Source organism: Phalacrocorax aristotelis, chromosome Z, assembly GCF_949628215.1.
Source record: "Phalacrocorax aristotelis chromosome Z, bGulAri2.1, whole genome shotgun sequence".
NCBI lineage: Eukaryota > Metazoa > Chordata > Aves > Suliformes > Phalacrocoracidae > Phalacrocorax > Phalacrocorax aristotelis.
In genome coordinates, this window is record NC_134311.1 from 78,606,028 (window position 1) to 78,628,415 (window position 22,388).

Here is a 22,388-nt window from a genome sequence, read left to right on the forward strand (position 1 = left end):
AAGGTTTCCAAAAGGCACGATGTAACAGCAGGTTCCTTTGAGTCTCTTTGTTGTCTTTCGCTATAGCCTCCGAGTTATAACCCTTCGGTCATAGCTCCCCAGAATTTTTACTCTGAAGATTGAGAGGATGGCAGGGACAGTACTAACAAATATTAAAATGATCCTTCACCCTGAGAATAGAAAAATCTCACCCTGCATGTTTCCCTCAAAAACAGGATTTAAGAGAAAACCCTGACCTCCTGCCTTTAATCAGTTCCTAACGATTTACTAAAATAAATTCAACTCTCCAAATTACCCTAGTGGCCTTTTATAAGGCAGGTAAGGATCACATTCTACAGGAAATTGCAATCAACAAGAGAGCAGCAAACAATACCGCCATAAAAATGCCCCATATGTTAATCCATAAAGCAGCAATTTAAGATCACTTCTAAAGGTCAATTAATGAAATCTACTGGGGGGAGGGGGCGCAGGCAGGACGCGTGTCTCTCTTCTTTGGCCAAAAGCAGGGAGAATTGGTTGTCTAAGAAAAAAACCCCAAACTTAAACCTTCAAACCAAGTTTCTGGTATTCAAGTAGATATATTCAAATGCACACTCTTAAAAAAAGTCAGTAAAGGCCTTGAAGACACAAGGCAGTCTACTTTATTATCTTCCAAGAAAATATCTAGAGCTTTCCCAAAAAGGACCACAAATTATTATCAGCCAGATGTTGATCATTCAGAGAAGCTCCAGACTAACAGATTCATTTCACAGGCACTCCAGTTTACAAATTCGATGAAAAGGGACATCAAAAGACATTTCTTCAAACTAATATTTTTTTTTTAACTACTGATATGTATTCTTCTGAGTGACAAAAGGGCACTGCTGTATTTGGCCTGAAACCCTTTTCCTCCATACTTCCTGTGTTACTTCTGGCAAGCAACTCAGGTGCATATATAATTTCAAAGGTATTTAGGTACCCAATTCCTAGACAGAGTCTATTAATACTTATTCATATCTAGATAAACAATTACAGGGCTTTGGAAAACAGATCACAGCTCCAGCTCAAGCCTGGAGAAGAGGAGCTACACTAGAAAGAGTTAGCTCTGCTACAAAGTTAACACTGGGGGTTTATCCACCTATAGAGCTACACTCCTTGAGACACCTTGGAAAGAGCACTGAAAATGAGTGAGGTCCCTAAACAAGCAAACATGTAAACACAAACAAGTTAAAAAAACCCAACATGTAACTGAGGAAAAAAGTAAAGCAACCCTTCTCAAACCTAAGATTGACATAAAGCACTGTTGTCCTCAAATAAACAAACTCAGTTCTTTCCATGAGATTTTTATACCCTGAGCTCCTCAGCTCCGCTACAGTCGCCACTTCAACCCAAGTGGTGTCAGTGCTGGAAGAAGCCTTAGTATAGGAAATTCTCAGCAACTACAGCATATTTCCCACTGTTGGTCAGACTACAGTCAGTTCAGCCATCAGACCTTTCTCTACACTAAAGCCTAACTCACAGTGATTCCTATTTAACTGGCTTTTATTCCTGCTGTAGGAAAGTCTAGGTTGGGGGCAGGGAGGGGTGGGGGTTCAGCATGCATGTAGTATTCCCTCGGTGGCACTTATGCAGGTGTGGATGCTGCAGAAGGACAACATTCTCCTTCTGAACAAAGATACTCACAGATTGTTCAAGAAACATAAGGAAAACCAGGAACTATGTAGTCAGCTCTTTGTGTACACACGTTAAAATATGAAAGGCCACCCCCTCCACTGAAAAATCTGTTACAGAAAGTCCACGAGTGCAATATAAAAGACATTCAATTGAAGACAAAACAGGTCTGAAAAGAAATACTGGATCTCATGCTTCACAGGCACGGTTTTGCCGGTGAGAAAGCACTTAACGAATCTAAAAAAAAAAAAGAATCAGTAATGATTAATATTTGCAAAAATCCTGTAACTATTCGGCATCCCCCCTCAGTGGGCAGTACGGGCACCGCGGCGCCCCGCCCTCCCCAGGGCGCCATGCGAGCCTCCAGTACCGGCCCGGGGCCCGGCTGGCCCTCACGCAACACCCGAAACGGCTTTTAAAATGTCGGGGTGGGGTGGAAGGGCACCCCACCGCCATCGCAACCCACACGGCGGAGGTGGAAAGGGGCCTCCCCCCGCGCCGGGGCAGTGACAGGGCTGTTCTCGGGCAGCGCCGCCGGCTCCCGACGCCCCCCGCCAGCCTTTCGGGGCTGCCGCGCTTCCTCCCCAGGGAAGGTGCAGGCAACCGCGGGGCCCCGGTGGTTTCCGGGCCGCCGTTACGATCCGCCGCCTCAGCGGGAGGCGCCGACGGATCACTGTACCCCTGCCCCCGGTTCCCCGGCAAGCACCGAGGGGCGCGGCGGGGGCTCCCCAGGAGGGAAGTCCGAGGGTCGGGGGGTGAGGGGCCTCGTGTCCCCACTCCGCGGGAAGGGCCGGGCGAGATCTTATCCCACGTCTCCCCCTCCTTACCCGCAGCTCCTCGAAATCCGCCATTTTCTACCCGCTGCTGCTGCCGCCGCCGTCGCCGGTCGCAGCCGCCACCACCATCCTGCACACTCCGAGCGCTCCCGGCACGTGACGCGGGAGGGCGGCGCGACGCGGGAAGAGGGAGGGGCGGCCTCTCCACGCTTCTCCGCCCGCCGGCAATCCTGAGGGAAAAACAGCATTTTTTGAGCTCATACACCCCCGCACCCCGCCAAAGGTACCGTCCCGCAGCGCCCCCGCCGAGCCCGGCCCCTCCAGCCCGCGGGGCAGCAGGGGAGAGGCGGCCCCCTCAGGGCGGGCGGGGAAGCCCAGGGCTGAGGGGGACGGTGTGATGAGAAGGGGCCATTCCCGCCGGGAGCCCCGTTTTCCCGCTCCCTGTAATTAACACCGCCGAGGATTTGCTCGCTCAGCGGTTAAACAGAATTATTCACAAAATAAAGGCAGAACAGCAAAAGAGTGAGTCTTCAACCCTCTTAAATTGAAAGGTCAGACTTGAGCTGTGACTCGATAGTTTTCTCCATTTTATCCGTCTCATTAAAAACTTTCTCATAATTTGTTTGATAATGATGATGTGACACATTTTATTAATATAAAAACTAAGCAAAAATGTCACTGGCAGTAAGCTTCAGAACTGGATAATGGGTTTCCTGCTGAAAGGGAAATGTTGAGACATTTACAGAAAAACAAATGTTGAGGTGCAGCTGAGAATATTATTTGCAAAAGCAGCCAGAGATCATTATCTAGTCACAATAATTACCTAGTCACAATATTCAGTTTCATTGGCAACTAGGCCATTAAACCAAACAACTGATTTATTGCAAGAAAAAAAGGCAAAGATTGAGCCAACAAACAGGCAAGCGGCCAAACCGACTCAAACAAGAAGCTGAAGAGAGACATTCAGAAAAAAAAAAAAGTCTGAAACAGAATATATTTTATTGAGTAGACCTCCTGGGTCTACTCAAATCCAAAAGGGAAGCACACCAGAAATGGAGAAGTGGAGGATTATCCGCCGAGAACTACAAGGGCACTGCCAGAGAGTGCAGAGACGCAGCCAGAAAAGCAAAAATCCCAATTTGAATTGAAACTGGCTGTAGACATAAAAAAATAACAAGAAAGGGTTCTTCAGACATGTCAACTACAAGCAGTAAAAGAAGGAAAACATAGGCCCACAGTTAAACAGAAAAGGAGAATCAATCACGAATGATGCAGAAAAGGCAGAGGTCCTCAACACCGTCTACACCTCTGTCTTTACCAGCACTGTAGGGTCCCAGGCTTTGGGACCAAAATTCACAATTGAACCAAACACCGACCCACCGTGGGTGAAGGAAGAGTTAGTATATGAACAGGAGCTTGACCCCCACAAATCAATGCGCCCTGACGCCATCCACCCGAGGGTGTTGAGAGAGCTGGCTGACATCATCGCAAGGCCGCTCTCCATAATCTTTGAGAAGTCATGGAGAACGGGGGATGTCCCAGAGGACTGGAGGAAGGCAAATGTTACCCCTATCTACAAGAAGGGCTCGAGGGAGGATCCGGGTAACTATAGGCCCATCAACTTTCCCAGCGATTGAAGTAAGGCTATGGAACGAATCCCCCTGGGGGCCATCACAAGTCAATTGAAGCACGTGATTGGGAAAAGCCAACATGGCTTCACTAAAGGCAGATCGTGCTTGACAAACCTGGTGGCCTTCTATGACAAAGGGACTTGCCTGGTTGACATGGGACTGGCAGTGGACATTGTCTACCTGGACTTCTCCAAGGCCTTTGATACGGTCCCCCATAGTCTCCTCCTGGAGAAATTGATGTGTTATGGCCTAGACAAGTGGTCTGTGCAGTGGGTGGGGAACTGGCTGACAGGCCGCACCCAAAGGGTGGTGGTAAATAGCTCCTTCTCCAAGTGGCAACCTGTCACTAATGGGGTCCCCCAGGGATCAAGATTGGGCCCAGTGTTATTCAACATCTTTATAAGTGATCTGGACAACGGCATCAAGTGTAGCCTGATGAAGTTTGCAGATGACACCAAGTTGGGTGGGGAAGTAGACACTCCAGAAGGGAGAGCTGCTCTGCAGGGAGACCTGGAGAGGCTGGAAGAGTGGGCCAGCAAGAACCTTATGAAGTTCAACAAGGACAAGTGTAAGATCATGCACCTAGACAAACATAATCCAGGAGTGCAGCACAGACTGGGATCCACCTGGCTGGAGAGCAGCTCTGTGGAAAGGGACCTGGGGGTCCTGGTGGGCAGGAAGCTCAGCATGAGCTAACAGTGGCTGCTGCGGCCAAGAAGGCCAACAGGATGCTGGGTTGCATCAAAAAGGGCATCACCAGCAGAGATAAAGAAGTCATTATCCCACTCTACTCTGCACTTGTCAGGCCACACCTGGAGTGCTGTGTGCAGTTCTGGTCCCTGCTGTACAAAAAGGATGTGGCCAGGCTGGAAGGGGTCCAGAGAAGGGCCACCAAGATGATCAAAGGACTGGGAAGCTGCCATAGGAGGATAGGCTGGGAGAGCTGGGTTTGTTCAGCCTTGAGAAGAGGAGGCTCAGAGGGGATCTCATTGCCATGTACCAGTACTTAAGGGGCAGCTACAAAGAAGATGGAGACTCCCTTTTTACATGAGTCCCATGGAGAGGACAGAGGGGAATGAACACAAGTTGCTCTTGGGGAGATTCCGATTAGACACGAGAGGGAAATTTTTCACAGTGAGGACAGTCACCATTGGAATAATCTCCACAGGGAAGTGGTTGACTCAGCCATGTTGGACACCTTCAAGAGATGGCTGGACAGGGCGCTGGGCCATCTTGTTTAGACTCTGCTCTTCCTAGAAAGTTTGGACTAGATGATTACTGAGGTACCTTTCAACCTGGGATTCTGGGATTCTGTGATATTTGCTCGTATTAACCAAACGGCAGCAGTTTTTGCACAATTGAGAGTGTCAGAGCGGTAATTACAGCCATAAGATATCTTGGAATAAAGACGAGCGCGCTACACCAGAACCAAGCACCTTAATGGGCCAACAGCTGGGCCATGTCGGCAGCAGGCTCTGAGGAGGCATTCTGGCAGACAGTTTTGGGAACAAATAGCTGAGCTTTTAGACAGGGTAGCAATGCCTGCCGTACACACTGGCTATGGTCACTGAACACCGCTACAACATCTGGATACACTGGAACTCAGTAATTCACATAATTAGCAGTAATTCTTCAGTATACTTTTGAGGCACGCTTTCCTTTCAATTTACCATTAGCTAATTCAAGATAAACTCTTAGATCGGCTAAATTTTTTAACCATAACCACAGCTAGATAGTCCTTCTCTGCATAAACTGGTCTGTGCTTGGTCTTAGTAATTTCCTTGAAGATTAAAACAAGGACTCTATTAATTTCAAACTTCTTTTGTTAGTCAAAACCAGTAATTCGTGGCCAAGTAAAGCGTGCCATCTGCCACACCGCTGTGCAAGTTTGACTCTCAGTCCATCAAACATTTCTTTTTCCCTGCAATTCAATACCAGGCTAAAGGGGCAAGCTGCAGGTTAGGGTCATGAAAAGCACACACCAGACCAAACCTTTCTCTCTTCAGCACACCCTCACATGTTTCTTCCTTCAAATACACTGAGAAAGACATCAACATTCAAGCTCACATCAGAGCTGGACATTTTGTTTCTCTTATACACTCACCTCTCACTTCACAAGCCCAGCTTTCAAAGTTCTCATTTGTTTCATCCACAATATCTACTGGGATAAGAGCAAAAAGATTATAGCTCATGTTTTAACACCTCACATGTGTAAGATAATCAGAGTTTACATATTAGCTTACCTTAATTTTTTGCTTGAAGAAAAGAGTTCTTAATTATATTTGCCCCCAGCCCCAGCTTTCCCTCACAACTTCTCTCCTACTCATCACTGGGGCTACACCCTTGAAAAAAAAAACATATACTCCATACTTCTGGTCCTCCTCACGCTTTTTTCCTTGGTTCCTACTCTACAGAAGCACAGGGCACAGGCCTATCCTCTCCCACTCCCTTATCTCCACACCAAGATTTCTCTCAAATCCCCCTCTTCTAGTTTTTTCAGCAACTGGAAGCAGTCTCCCTTTTTGCTCCAGTTCCTCAGAGTCCTGCTGGCTTTCTGAAACTCCTCACACAGGCATCAACTCCAAACTTACTCTCCCCAGATACCAGGCCATCTTAGCCATGTACCAAAGTTTCATCCTTGCCACCATTTTACTTTCTACCAAGCTTTCAAAAAACCTACCTCAAGGGGCAGACATTCTTCCAGGTTCTTGGGCCTGTGTTTTCTATCATTCTTCTTCCTCCTCTCACAATCCTCTGCTGTAGCTCTTAACGCATTTCCCACTCTCTCCCCATGAGTTCCGTCTGATTTTTCCAGGCAAGCTTTAAAACTCAGTACAGCACCAACCATCAGAGAAGCAGACAACCTACCCTTCATCAAGGCAGCCACTTCAAGCTCCCATCCAGTAGGATATTACCATGCAAATTAGTTTGTTTTCATAAGAGGCTCTAATTAGGGTAAGAAGGGAGCCTATAGGTGCTAAGCATCCTGGCCCCTAGATTGAGTGGAACTTGTTAGGAAAAAACACCTGAGCTTCAACCAGTCTTTCTAGGACTGTGCACAGTATGTCCATGCAAGCCGTGACTCTTCCCACAGCTGTGTTACCTACTGAAATAGCAATATCTAATCATCTCAATAAACTGTCCTTGCTTCCCACATAAACACTGCAGATAGCTAAAAACAAAACAACAAAAAAAACCCCTCCGCCCTACAGCTGCTCCCAGCATTCCCCCAATTACACTTATCAGCATTATACCTCAACAAACTCCTGTGCTGCTTGGCCAGCTGCTAATAGAAAACTAAATTCCAAGCAGCAATAAACGACAGGGTTGAAGGTAAGGTTTTTTATGTGCTGTGTTTAAAGGAAAGAACGTTATGAGTCTGGCCTGAGGCTTCTCCATCATCTTTCCTATCCCAAAGCCATTTATTTTGTAATGTAACGCTAAAGAAGGTGGATGGCAAAAATGTAATGGGGTGCTGCTCAATGCCTGCACCCCTCTTGGGTTAGGTCTGGAGCTGCCAGAGCATGAAGGCTCACAGGCACCCTTAATTGCTCTGCTGCCCACAAAAATACGGGCTCTGCTTACAGACAAGATGTTCCAAGTTGGACACTTACTCTGTTTATTGGAAAGGAATTGTACTTGGTGCTTTGTATCTGCATTTTCTCTGCAGCTAATTAACAAGAGAGAGCTTAGATGGGAAATAACCTTCTTTTACGTCAAGACATACAGTGAAGTTATATTAACTAATGTGATGTCAGACTCAGTAGATATATATATTATATAAAGACAAAATGTAGATTAGAAATCAGATTTGTTCTTCATTTTTGCATGCCAATCAGTTCTGATGATGAAATACATGTTCATTAGTTTTGCTTGCCTATCCCTACGGGTGCTGGCTAACAGCCAGCTGGGCATGAGCCAGCAGTGCCCAGGTGGCCGAGGAGGCCACCAGCCCCCAGGCTTATGTCAGCCATGGTGTGGCCAGCAGGAGCCAGGCAGGGATGGGGTCCCTGTGCTCGGCACTGGGGAGGCCCCACCTCGAATGCTGGGCTCAGGTTTGGGCCCTTCGGGACAAGAAGGCCCTGGAGGGGCTGGAGCGTGTCCAGAGAAGGGCAGCGGGGCTGGAGCGTGTCCAGAGAAGGGCAGCGGGGCTGGGGCAGGGTCTGGAGCACAAGTGTGCTGGGGGGCGGCTGAGGGGGCTGGGGGGGTTTAGCCTGGAGAAGAGGGGGCTGAGGGGAGCCCTTCTCGCTCTCTGCAGCTGCCTGAGAGGGGCTGGAGTGAGGGGGGGGCTGGTCTCTGCTCCCAAGTCACCAGGGACAGGACGAGAGGGAACGGCCTCGAGCTGCGCCAGGGGAGGTTTAGGTTGGAGATGAGGGGAAATGCCTTCCCTGCCAGAGCGGTCAGGCCCTGGCACATGCTGCCCAGAGAGGTGGGGGAGTCACCGTCCCTGGTGGGGTTCAAAGGACGTGCAGACATGTCCCTTGGGGCCATGGTTTAGGAGGCCTGGGGGTGTTGGGTTGGGGGTTGGACTTGATGATCCCAGAGACCTTTTCCAACCTTAATGATTCTATGAATCTTTGATTCTATGAGTTGCTGAGAGTATTACAAGGAATTTACTCAAAAGAACCACACACTTATCATTTTGTTTGGCCTGCATGAACCATGATCTGACCATGGAATATTAATCTGATCCACTCTGAAAACTTCATGTTTTATGGGACAAATTTAATTAAAAAGATGTCTATTAAATTACATACTTAACAGGATGGAAGTACATTACATTTACAGCGTGAGTAACTGAGCAGTTAACATACGCTGAAGTCCTGGTTTTGCTTAGGACATCCTTCAGATTCAGATATATCAGAAGGAGAGAGAAGGGTTGTAAGAGGTATGTGTGGTTGGAGATACTTCGCAAAGGGGAGCTTGAGGGAACAGAAAGCTTGTGTTGGCATATACTAGTTTGTGAAGGTTTAAGAAAAGGCCTGGAGAAACATTCATGAGTTGTATTGACCATTATATTTAGAAGGCAGTGTTTGGAGGAAAGTCTGGCAGTCTGCAGAACACAGTTTTGAGGATGCTAAGCAAGGGTAGCACAGCATGGATGTGAAAAACCTGGTAATTACCCTGTCCAGGAGCAGCTGGTTGAACTGAGTAGCTGTTGGTCTCCAACAGGCAGGACGTGGGAGAGCTTGCACCTGCCGCTGCCTGGCTGGGAAGAGCTCACGTACCAGAGGACAGGGCATTTCCAGAACATAAGAGTTCTTCCTTGTTTTGACCATTGCTGTCCCACTTCATGCCCTGTTGTGGCTACCACCAAGCAAGCCCTTTACATGCTCTAACTTCATTTTCATGAATTTTCAGGGACTTTTTCTAATATTCTCCTCCTGCTGGACTGAAGCCAAACAATATCCAACAGGCACAATTCATCCCACCAATACTTCACATCGTGAACCCAGGTGGCTGCAGAGATCAGGCAACCGACTTCAACAATAGCTTTCAGTGCTCTGAAGAGGGCCCTTCACAGCCCCACAGTTCCCTCAGTGCCAGCATGCTGGCAGCCTCCATTTTAAGGCCCACCACCATCCTTAATGCGAGGGGCAGACCACGCTCTGCTTCTTCTCTGGGCACCCCGGCTGTCTGAGCGAGCTGGACATGTGTAACAGTGGGCTAGGCTATGCTGGGCAGGGTTTCGTTTGATCCGCTGCCGTCCAAACCCTCACCGCTCCCTTCCCCGCCCAGCTAACTACTCCGCCTGCCCGCTCAGGTGAGGCTAGAGGCGATTGGCCGGCGCTACTACAGTCCCGCCTCTCCTCCCCATCTTGATTGGTCCATCCTCTAAACGGCCACCTACTGTACTCGTGATTGGATATCTTTTCAGGCACTTTCATCCTTCGGCGTCTCGATTGGCTGAGTGAGAGAGGTAGGGCGGGCCTCTCCCTCTCAGCGCCGGCCGGCTTCCGCGGGGTGCGGGACCGGGCGCTGGCGGGACGTCGCTGTGAGTTGTACCCGCCAGTGTCCCGGCCCGCTGCCCGCCCCGATGGAGCTCTGCTGCCAAATGCTGAGAACCACCTACCAGGCGAGGGAGGCGGTAAGAACGGGCAGGACGGGTGGCCGCGCGTCACCGTTGCCATGGAAATTTGGTGTGCGCTTCTGCGCATGCGCGGCGCCGTGGCGCGCAGGCGCCTGGGGGAGCCGGCGGTGATATGGCGGGCGCGGAGGGAGTGAACGTGCGTGGGGAGGGCTGTGCCTGGAGGCCTGCAGGGTTACCGGCGTGATGGTGGTCCTGGCTCTCCTTAAGGGTTGCGGTTTCCCACGGCTCCCGCTTCCCTTCCCTTTGCAGGAAGGACGTGTTCCTTGTCCTGCCGGCTCCTCAGGGCAGGGCAGGACACCCGGCTTTCCTCAGCCCCCGTCCCTCCTGCCAGGTAGAGCAAAAGGGCACAAGACGGTATTCCTTCCTCCTTCAGCTCCCGTTTCCATAGGTCACGGCTGTACAGTCTCACCGAGTCTCCGTCCCAAGGATGGGTCGAGTTCCAGGAAGCGCAGAATGAGAAGGGTTTTGCTAAATTTCTTAACTTGTTCTTTTGCTTCCATCTGCTGGCCAAATTCAACTGGAGGAAGATAGACTGTAGGGCTACGCTGCAGAACTGCTAAAAATCCTTCGCAGAAAGACGTTGGGTGCTCTGTCTGTGCACACAACCCCCGACTGTGTGTGTAGGGCAGGACTACTCACAAAAAGATAGTTTTGGGAGGGGTTCTGAGTTTGAGGTTATGTCACGTTGACGTGCGGAAAGCGGACTCCACAATGTGTAAGACTCTAAAGTAGGCATGTTTGTTCAGCGCTGGGCAGCACGGGGGGGCAGTCCCACCGAAGTCGTGCGTGCCTGCGTGATGGTTTGTCTTGGATTTATACAGTAAAGCATTACATATACATAAGATTTCCCAATACGCCTATACATATGCATGACCTTTCCATGCTTTGTATTAAAATCGGCCAAAAAAAAGTTATTTCCATAAATCTTTCCCAACTGAGCTTGTGCAGTGCCTGCTTGTGGTGGTTGTTGCGGGTCGTAAAGATGAAGGCTGCTGGCTGCTCTTCGTTACCGCTAGTAACCTTTTGGTTTGGCGCAGACTCAGTTATCCCTTGACACTTGTCCAAACTGCAAAGTCGGTTTTCGCTGGTTCTTGAGATAATTTTCTATCCTTATCAGGAATTTGTCCTTCGCAGGTGGATTCCAGGCCTCCTTGCTAATTATTTTACACAGTGGCTAGATAAGCGTTCCACAACAATTAACTTTCAGCTGGATAAGCATTCAGCAATAGTACAGTTAACTTTTGTTTTCCCCTTTTCAGTCCCTCCTTTTCTACAGAGTTAGTAAATTGTTTTACCACACCACAATCTAATACAGTGTTTCATTTATCTAATACTCTTATCCTGATATTCTAATACAATGTTTCTTTATCTAACATTCTGAAAGTATTTGCCAGATTCTAGTCTTCGTCACAGTTGGTTCTTTTTCCATTCACTGTAGGAATCTCCTGTACTCCGGAAACACCATAAGGCACCTTGCACTGCTATGCAAAGGACTATGGATAAGACTATAATGATTATTATAGTAACAAATAACTGTTTTAGCCATATTAAATTTGGGAACCAAGAAGTTAGTTTTTCCCATAGCTCAAAAAACTCCCAGGATGTGTTGGCTTGAGTTACTCTATGTAGAAATTTTGATTGTTCTGTGATCCCCTGTATGTCAGCAGCAATTTGCCCACTTTGGTCTACATATGTGCAAGAGCTGGCATTGACTACTGTGCATACCCCTCCCTGTGAGGCTAATAATAAGTCTAGGGCCATATGATTTTGTGATACTATTTTTGATAAATCAGTAGTTTCTTCTTGGAGTGCCCTGATGGCGTCTGCAGTTTTATTCTCAATTATCTTTATTACAGCCGAGATGTTTACTATGGCCTTCTCCAACTCGCTAACCCCCAGGGATGGAATTAGACACCGCACAAAGCTATGGTAGCCTGTCGGCCTTTCTATTAAGGGGTTATTCATTCTTCGGTTTCTGATTAAAGTGGCTCTCCGTCCTCTTCTCAAGGGATTCTGTGTTGTTTTATCAATAATAGTGATGTTGGGATCAGGGCGCCTACAGTACCTGCTCCCCGCCACCCCAGAGGCAAAGTCTTCCAAGCTGCTGTACCACACAACCAATACCACCCTGTCCCTAGAGGAACTGGGAGGCCAGTATAATTAAGTGACTGGAATGCTGGGTCAATATTTGTCATGTTCAATGAGATGGATTCATTGCAATTTGAATATTCTCCAACAAACATGCCATTTCTTGAGCTTACCAGGCAGTGGTCTCCTGAGGTATTGGCTGTTACTGTTTTCATTCCCAACCCCTGGCCCCACTTGCTGTGGGGATCTTTCCTGAGAGTAGTATTTTGCCAGAAAGTGTAATCTGTCCAAGAGATAATTAGTGGCAATGGGATACCTATAAGGGCATTCCATGACGAGAGTGCCTTCACATTTGAGTATAAACCCAATGATCGGTCTTGTTTATAATTTGAGTAATATTCTGTGTCAATTGTACGTACGAAATTTCTTGCCAGGTAGCTATGCTAATTGCCTGTAGATCTATCAGGATTACGCAAATCTTAATCCACATTCTACCTCCGCAGTTTGAGCTTCAAGGGTCCCTGGACTTCAGAAGTCCAAACCTTTCATGGTGCTTTCTTCACCTGAGTGTGATGTATACAGGCACTCTGCTTTTTGATCTTGATTGCTGTAAAGGAGGTGAGGAGTACCTGGAATGGTCCTTTCCACTGTGGTTCCCAAGTTTTTTCTGCAAGAGACTTTATGTACACATAATCTCCAGGCTGGATATTATGCACAGGTCCATCTAAACCCCTACCTTGAGCCCCAACTACATGCTTTCTGATTTTATTGAGCTGTTTGCCCAATGCCACCATATAGGAAGTTATGATTTCATCCCCAGCTTGTATTGATATTCCTCCCTGTATCCCATAGGGTCTTCCGTACAAGATTTCAAAGGGACTCAGTCCTTTTGCCCTTGGTCTTGTTCATATGCACAAAAGGGCTAAAGGGGGAGACTGAGGCCAGGTCAAATTTGCCTCTTGTCCCAGTTTGCTGTTTAAGTGGTTAATTTTTCCACTTGGCCACTCGATTGAGGGTGATATGGGGTATGAAGCTGCCAATCTATACCCAAATGGTTGCTGATTTGTTGTACCACTTTTGAGGTAAAATGTGGTCCTCTGTCAGAAGATATGGTAGCTGGAACCCCAAAGCATGGTATTATCTCTTGTACTAATATTTTAGTTACCTCCCAAGCCTTGGCTGTTCTGGTTGGAAATGCTTCTGGCCAACCTGAAAAGGTATCAGTTAATACCAGTAAATACTGATACCCCCCTTTTCTTGGGAGTTCTGTAAAATCAATCTGCCATTGTTGTCCAGGCCCATTGCCTTTCCCAATCTGGCCCATTTCTGGCCTGGGGTTATTCTTAGGATTAGTCTGGAGACAAAGATCACACTGCTGAGTCACCTGTCTTACTGTACTGTATAAATTTCTGGCCACAATTTCTCTAAATATTTATATAGAGCTTCTGTCCCCCAATGCCTTTTTCTATGTTACTCTCTTATTAAATGCCATATTAAACAAGATGGAATGATTAATTTTCCCTGCAGGGTGTGGACCTACCCTTCTTCGTTATACGACCCTTCCAAATCTGTGATAAGCTTCTGATCCTCCTTGGTATATTTGGGCTTACCTTCTAGAGAAATTTGCCCATCAGGAACCAGAGCTCCTTCCATTGTTACCTCTGTTTTGGGTATTTGTTTTGCCTCTCTATCCGCTAGCTCATTTCCTTTTTCCAATTCTGAGCTCACTTTCTGGTGTGCCTTAATGTGCATGATTGCCACTTTCTCAGGAAGTTAGACCGCCTCCAACAGCCTCGAGATTTCTTCTGCATGCTTGATATTTTTCCCTTGAGAGTTTAATAGTCCCCTTTCCTTCCAAATTGCTCCGTGTGCATGCACAACCCTGAAGGCATATTTCGAGTCCGTATATATGTTCACAACTTTGCCTTGGGCCAATTCCAAGGCACGATTATTCCAAGAGCGATTATTTCTGCCTTCTGTGCAGAGGTATTCATCGGCAAAGGCCCTGACTCTATTACTTCTTGGCTGGTGGTAATGGCATACCCTGCATGTCTCTTACCACTCAGGACATAGCTGCTTCCATCTGTGAACCAGTTTTCCCCGTTTTCCATAGGACCGTCTCTCGAATCTGGATGGCTTGCATATGTTGCTTCAATGGTCTCCAAGCAGTTATGATATACTGGTTCTCCTGTGTTTCCACTGAGGAAAGAAGCTGGGTTGATAATGTTAGTAACTACGATCTCTACATCATCCTGTTCTACCAGTATAGCCTGATATCTCAGGAATCTTTGTGGCGAAAGCCAGTGTCCACCCTTTGCTTCCAACACTGTGGATACTGTATGGGACACCTGAACGGTCATTTTCTGACCCAGGGTAAATTTTCAGGCTTCTTGTATGTTCAATATTTCAGCTGCAACCGCTTGCAGGCATCCAGGCCAGCCCTTTGCAGTTGCGTCTAGTTGTGTGGAGAAGTAGGCAACTGCTCGTCGATATGGACCCAGATCCTGTGCCAATATCCCCAGGGCAATTCCTTGCTTCTCATGGGAGAAAAGGAAAAACGGTTTACTTACATCCGGGAGTCCTAAGGCTGGGGCCGACATTAAGGCCTTTTTTTAACAGTTCAAAGGCCTGTATGGTTTCTCTATTCCATTTGAGGTGTTCCTGTTCGGTGGCTGTTAAGGCGTACAGTGGTTTAACAAGCAGTCCATAATTATAAATCCACAGTTGGCACCGCCCCATCATCTCCAGAAAGGTCGGTAGTTCTTTCACTGTTTGCGGTCTCTGAGTTTGGCGTATTGCCTCTTTGTGGGCCTGTCCCAAAGTCCTTGTCCAGCACTAATTTCATATCCTAAATAAGTCACTTTGCACTGCAATACTTGGGCTTTTTTCTTAGATACCCAATACCCTTGGAGCCCAAGAAATTTAATAGGCTCACCGTCCAGGTCATACAATCATCTTCTGTTCTGGTGGCAATCAGGATATCATCTACATAGTGTAACAGTTTCCCTTCCTCAGAGGGGATTTCCCAAGATTCCAAGTCTTTTGCGAGCTGATTGCCAAAGATGGTAGGGCTGTTCTTAAATCCTTGTGGCAACACTGTCCAAGTGAGCTGAGTCTTATGACCACTTTTGGGGTTCTCCCATTCGAATGCAAATAATTTTTGGCTGGCTTCATGGAGAGGGAGGCAAAAGAGAGCATCCTTCAAGTCTAAAACAGTGAACCAAGTTAGTTCATGTGTTAATACGGTCAACGGGGTGTATAGATTCACTACTACAGGGTATAAGTCTTCGGTTATCTTATTTACAGCCTGTAGATCCTGGGCCACACGGTATGACCTGTCAGGCTTACGAACAGGTAAGATAGGAGTGTTAAAGTCACACCCACACTCTTTCAATAATCCTTATTGCAAAAATTTTTCAATCACTGGCCGAATTCCCCCTCTATCTGCTTTCTTTAGGGGTTATTACTTAATTCTTACCGGTTGCTGACCTTCTTTGAGTCTGACTTCAACAGGTGGTGCATTCTTTGCCTTCCCAGCTATATCAGTGGCCCATACCCTAGGATATACCTGGTTTAGAATCTCTTCACTAATTTTTTCTTCTGTGAGAGAACTAATTAAGGATAGACTCAGGATTTGGATGTACTGTTGGTCTTTTACTTCCAGAGTAATTTCTCCTTTTTCAAATGCAATTTTTGCACCCAATTGTTCTAACAAATCTCTTCCCAAAAGTGCTTTTGGGGAATTGGGCATATACAAAAATTGGCGGATGCCCCATTGTTTACCTAATTTATACTCCAGTGGCTTACAAAAATACGCCTTTTCACTTTGGCCAGTTGCCCCTTTTACCAAGATATATTCATCCTCTAGGGGCATCAAGGCTTGATTTAAGACTGAATATGTTGCCCCTGTATCAACTAAAAATTCTACTTCTTGTTGCTTTTGCCCTAGGTTCATTATAACCAGTGGATTCTCTAGGGTAGATTCCCCAGGTCCCTGTCAATCTCCTTTCACATGAGCTACCATTCTTCCTGTCTGCTGGCTTCATCCCTTTTCTTTATTTCTTGGACATTCCTTTTTCCAATGACCAAATCTCTTACAGAAAGCACATTGATCCTTCCCCAATCGGGACCGTTCTCATCTAGGCCTTTCCTCCCCTTCTCTAATAACTGCCACCACTCTCCCATGCCCTTGTCTATACATTTCCTCTCTATTACTAAATACTCTCCATGCTTCATCCAGTAACACTTCCAGATTTCTACTTTCTGTAGTGCGCGGCTTCTGGAGGTTGCGCCTGATATCCCCGTGGACTGACCCAAGAACAGGCAGACTAGTTGTTGTACTCCTACCTCTGACCCAGGATCCAGGGGTGTGCTGCAGCACATTACATCCCTCAAGCGATCCAGGAATTCAGACGGGGATTTGGAAGGACCCTGTTTAACTGCATTGTTCCCCCATCTGGCCCTACTGCCTCACAAAGAAGGGCTTGTAATGCTGTAGAGGCAGTACCAGAAGCAGTTTTCTTCCTTGTGCAGGAAGATATGGGACTGTCCGGGGGAGTGGGGTTTCCATCCAAGTCCGCATCCCTTTCCTGTGGTCGAGGGGGAGGCTTAAATAAATCAGTTAGATCTTGTTCTGGTGCCTGCTGAATTTTATCTACTTTAGTGCACCTTTGTCCAATGCTACATGCTGAACAACACCGCCTTAATTTACCTTTAAGTCCCTTGTTATTTTCCTGCGCAAGTGCGAGTACCATAGGGTCCTGTGGCAGCACCATCCGACAGTCCCTTTGCCACTCTGGATGATTTCGGAGGGTGAAAAACATGTCTGCATATGACACTTCATCCCACTTCCCTTCTCTCCCTAAAAACAACATTAGCTGTAAGAGAGTGTTATAATCTATAGATCCATTTAACGACTACTTAACTTCACCTTCTAGTTTATACAACGGCCACCATTGATTACAATATTTGATAAGGGTCTTTTTACTTTCTGTTCCCCCAGTCCCGACGATGTCTTTCCCATAAGCCAATACACAACCCCAGGGCGCTCTTCTTTCAAATGCCGCTCTGGGTGTTACCCATTCTTCCGACTTTCTCTTTTTGTCTTTATACTGCTTCCTGCTTACCCTAATTCTTTGTTTCAATTTCCACACTTTCTATAGTTCTCTATAGCTTTCTCCCAGCTTGCCTCCCACAGATCCCAAACTCCTGGGATCAAGTAAAACTTTTTGGTTCTGCCCACCAGTGTGGGGATTTGAGGTCACTTGTGCTCTGCGAGAGTTAATTATGTCTTATTTCAGTAAAAGCCTTCATTCCCCTTCTAATCCAACCCTTTCCCTCGTTTGAATGTTTCTAAAGTTCAAACCCAAGCTACCGGGGGTCTCTTTTGTTCTGCCACTCTGATGATTAGCCAGTCTCCCGATACTTAGGAGAATGGCCAAGCACCACGGCAGCTCAATTTACATAACAAAGATTTACAAATTTATAAACATTCCAGGCGCTGTGGTCTCTGGCCGTGCTCCTCGCGGAGTTACGGAACCGCAAATCGGGACTCCCACTTCACAGCAATGCTGTGTCTCAGACACACATACACACAAGTTTTCAACATACAATACTCAGGCAAACAAAACAGTTAAGATACACAATTATCACTCCAGCTTCAGACACACATACACACAAGTTTGCAAACAAAACAGTATCGTTCCAGCTAGTATCCCTCTAGCAGCTGCAAATACGAAATAACCCAAGCAAAATTGCGAGGAGGTCCGCTTACCCCTCTTCTGCTTCTTATATACCAGTCATTAGCAGGTCCGTCCTGGCTCCCGACACCGGGATGCAGCAGTGGCCTCAGATTCACTCGATCTACCCCCAAGATCGCTAGCGGCCGCTCTATCGGTCAGCGAATCCCCCCGTTACCTTACAGGGTACCCTCCCCTACGGGGACTCTGCTGCACGCCAGACGTCTCTGCGTGATTTACCAGCTGCCCCGGCCATGCGTACGACTCACAGGCCCTTCCTAAAAAACATACCTCTTTCTTCCGCGGCTTCAGGAGGTTGCTGTCTGCTCCCGCGGTGAGCGGCCGGCAGCAGAGGCTCCTCCGAGAAAAGTTTTTGGGACGCGGCTAGGGGCGTCCGCTCCGCAGCCGATCCCGCAGCCGAGCAGAGACTCCTGGCTGGCTCGCTGAACTGACGTGCAGAAAGCGGACTCCACAATGTGTAAGACTCTAAAGTAGGCATGTTTGTTCAGCGTTGGGCAGCACGGGGGGGCAGTCCCACCGAAGTCGTGCGTGCCTGCGTGATGGTTTGTCTTGGATTTATACAGTAAAGCATTACATATACATAAGATTTCCCAATACGCCTATACATATGCATGACCTTTCCGCGCTTCGTATTAAAATCGGCCAAAAAAAAGTTATTTCCATAAATCTTTCCCAACTGAGCTTGTGCAGTGCCTGCTTGTGGTGGTTGTTGCGGGTCGTAAAGATGAAGGCTGCTGGCTGCTCTTCGTTACCGCTAGTAACCTTTTGGTTTGGCGCAGACTCAGTTATCCCTTGACACTTGTCCAAACTGCAAAGTCGGTTTTCGCTGGTTCTTGAGATAATTTTCTATCCTTATCAGGAATTTGTCCTTCGCAGGTGGATTCCAGGCCTCCTTGCTAATTATTTTACACAGTGGCTAGATAAGCGTTCCACAACAATTAACTTTCAGCTGGATAAGCATTCAGCAATAGTACAGTTAACTTTTGTTTTCCCCCTTTCAACATCTTAGATTACTGGACTGTATATTTACCTGGGAATGGGAGCCTCTAACACAGTCATGTTCTGAGCCCTGAAGTGAATTGAGATCCTAGCCACTGAGAATGGTGCCCTAAGGTGTGGTATTGAAATGGTGTTAACGTGCAGAAGGAAGACAGGAGAAAAAGAGGTCTGATTTGTAACCTCGCCAGTGGGGATTTGGGTGGCCTAGGTCCCAAGGATGGTTTTGACTGCTAAATGCCGGAACATTTGTGGGAGCAGGAACTGGAGCTCAAGAACTCTTCCCCCCCAAGCTGTACCACAGGGTTTTGGTTGGCTTGCTTTGTGAGCTGACTTCTCCATAGCCTTTTGGTGGGTGGCTGTGAAGATCGGATTTTATATTTTGGGTGCAGAGTATAGAGAGGTGTTCGTATTTTGCAGAGGGACAGAAGTTTGGAGCCTACCTTGCTTAAGCCAGTCAATGATTAATGAACAGACTGGAGCTGCCAAGAGGATTTTTTGATTCTTGCTCTAAGGTTCTTGAGTTCTGTGGAGGGAGCCTAGATACTTACTTTTGGGTTTCTGAATTCTAGTATTCCAATTCAGTACCTAAAAGTTAGGCCACTATGTCTTTAATCTGTAGCACTAAATAATTATTGGAATTCCTGGTACCCCTGCTCTGTCCTTATCTGCACTGCATTTTTCCATTAAACCATTCTCTAGAATGGAGATTATTATTTTCTACCAGTTTGGGTAAAAGAGCTTCGAAAACTAAATTCCTATACAAATATAAATTCCTGTATGCTTTACAATTCTATGGTTGTTCACAGCTACCCATTGTATTCTTACAATCGAAGAAATTTGTGTTGTGAGGCATTCCGCTGCTTTTAATTGTTAAATATTTCCCATGTTTGTTCTGTAAATCGCTCATGAAAAGCAATATTATTGTATTCTGCAGCAGAACTTTGCAAATTCATACAAATGAGTGGGAGAATTAGTCCTTATTAAATAATTTTGTAAAGTCAGCACCCTTAATTTGTATTTTTTAATATTTCACCATACTTTGTGCCCAGTCATTTTTGTGTACTCATAGCACATATTCCTTTAAATTAATGAAGTCTTGGCAGTGTAGAACCTGGCTTCAGCAACATTCCTGTTAAAAGGGGGAGGTTATCGTGGTCTGTGAGTGGCTTTTAGCATCAGAGCATGAGTTAATGAAAGACAGCATGTAAGTAAATAAGAACATTCCTTTTTTCAGCGCACCAAACTCAAACTGTAAATGTCTTTAGATTTTAAACACAACACCTCTCAAATGCATCCTGGTGTTACTACTAGGACAGCTGTAACTTCTGTGGTGAACTTGCTGTATGGCTTTAATTATGAAAGCTCTTTGTAATCCTTGAGAAACTTTGCCAACTCTATTGTTTGCAGTGGGCTTGTATAATTTGGAAGAGAGAAGAGATTAAAGAAGTGCCTTTTCTTTGTGTTGGGAAATTCTATTCAATGACAGCCAAGTTCTACATTGTTTAAAACTCACATTTCCCTTCTCTGCTTGTATTTCTCAAAAAATACTCAGCAAGCCAAGCAATAATTGAACGTCAGCCTTCTAAAAAGCCTTGCAAGGCTGCAAGTGTAACGTGCAAAGGGCTGGGGGAGCAGGAAGGCTGTGGGGATACAGAGTGGTGGAGGGAAGAGGAAAACTGGGTGTCTCCATCATGCCTCAGCTACCCTCTATATCCTGGTACATGGCACCAGCTTGAGCTTGAGGAACCCCATACTTGGCAGCCATCCTGGGATCCCACAGGAGAAAGAGGGGAGGGACACTGCATGTGTATTACGGTAAGATCTTTTCCTGCATGATTACAGAGCTAACTACTTGCCTCTTGCCTGAATTCCTGATCACAGATCCTCCTGAACTCACCTCATCGACTGCCTCAGATGGATGTATGAGGGCACAACGTTACAGCAGTATGGTTATTATTTACAAGCTTCTCAGACCCTGACTCACTCTGTAACTTCTTTCTTCATGCTATCGAATATATTAGTGCAGAAATATAGGGCCAAATGATAATGAAACATTATGGGATTAAATTAATCTTTTAGTAGGTCCACTAATTTGATGGAATTACACAAAAGACTAGGTTGATTTATAATGTAAATGCATTTTAGAAAAAGGTATGGAAGTGACTAAATGAACAATTGCCTTTAAAGATGCATGACTCTCATAGAGTTTAATTTTAAACGGCTGCAAAGAAAGGAATACGTACCACTTTTGTTACACTAGAAATACACTATAAGTGTTGGAGCTAATTAGTTAAATGCTCAACTATTCAGTTTTTAAAACAAGATCACTCTTAAGTGCCTTAAGCTTTTATTAATTGCATGGACCCCAACATCCCCTATAGTAACTGAAAATTTAATTACATAAATTTTTTGTTCTTTTAATAATGGAAGCTTTTAAACTTTGAACACTTAAACATCTATTGAAATACCAGTGGCTATAAACAACATGCAATTCTAAATACTAATTAAACAGGAAGTCTAAATCACCATAAAGCTAAACTGAATTTTAAGTAACTTCACACTTGTAAGTACTCCTATTTCTTTTTTTCCATGCTGTATAAGATTTACCATTTCTTCTCTAAACACAGCAGAAGTCCTGGGCAGTGTTAGTATCAGTCTGTACTGAGGCTGGCATGTTGTTCTGTGGACTTATTTGCAGTGGGGGTCAGTCCCTGGAGAATAGGTTGGAGTTCGGGGAAGGAGGCCAGTGTGGGCAGAGAGCTGTTTAAGTGGACACCTCTGGCGTTGATGCTCAGAGGCTTGTGTACATCTGGGAAAGTGTACGTGGGAGGCCAAGACCGGTGGAAGGCAGGGGGGACATGGCTTTGTGGGGTTGGTTAAGAAAGTAATGGTCTGTGCTCTACTGACTCACAAGATTTATGATTTGGTAACAGTTACATGTTGAAAGGTCCCTAATTAGTTTTTTGTTTTATAGAAAGTTCACAGAACTGAGACCAGAGATATTGATACCTCTGTTCTGGTTTTCAGATCCAATCTAATACAAGTCTTTGTCAGTTGATCAACTTTCTTTGGGCAGATGTCTGACTTCTCAAAATTAACCATTGCTGTTTGCATTGTTATTAATATGAGGTAAAAACAGAATGAACCTCACAGTCTAAACTATATTCTGATTTTAAATGGAGCTCTTTTTTAATGTAAAGGTTCACTTTTGCTTCTGCTTGGTCGACACAACAAGAACATTACCATGTTAAGGTTGAAGTGGGTTGCTCGTATATAGACACAATGTCACCCTCCACTACCCAGAGCAAGGCTCTACCTGGAAGAGTATTTGAGATGCTGCCCATCACTGTGTTGCTGTCTATACTAGAACTTAAAATGCCTCTAGGAATAGCAG

General features: G+C 46.1%; 2 protein-coding genes across 10 annotated transcripts in view; one reads left to right on the top strand and one right to left on the bottom strand.

Moving 5' to 3' along the window:
- Positions 1–2,598, bottom strand: part of PIAS2 (protein inhibitor of activated STAT 2) — a 35,784-nt gene extending 33,186 nt beyond the window's left edge. For all 6 annotated transcript variants that reach the window (XR_012657893.1, XR_012657891.1, XR_012657892.1 and 3 more), the window contains exon 1: positions 2,478–2,598. Coding sequence is in view for 3 of the 6 variants with exons in the window: in XM_075078335.1 (XP_074934436.1) it covers positions 2,478–2,501 (24 nt within the window). In the remaining 3 variants the exon portion in view is untranslated. The remainder of the gene's footprint in view (positions 1–2,477) is intronic.
- A 7,360-nt stretch (positions 2,599–9,958) lies between these two features.
- The window catches only part of KATNAL2 (katanin catalytic subunit A1 like 2), a 40,698-nt gene continuing 28,268 nt past the window's right edge, over positions 9,959–22,388 (top strand). Inside the window, exon 1 of one of the 4 annotated variants that reach the window (XM_075079767.1) lies at positions 9,959–10,145. In XM_075079767.1, the coding sequence (XP_074935868.1) occupies positions 10,095–10,145 (51 nt within the window). In that variant the 5' untranslated portion in view covers positions 9,959–10,094. The remainder of the gene's footprint in view (positions 10,146–22,388) is intronic. The other 3 variants (XM_075079769.1, XM_075079768.1, XM_075079770.1) reach the window with 3 other exon arrangements.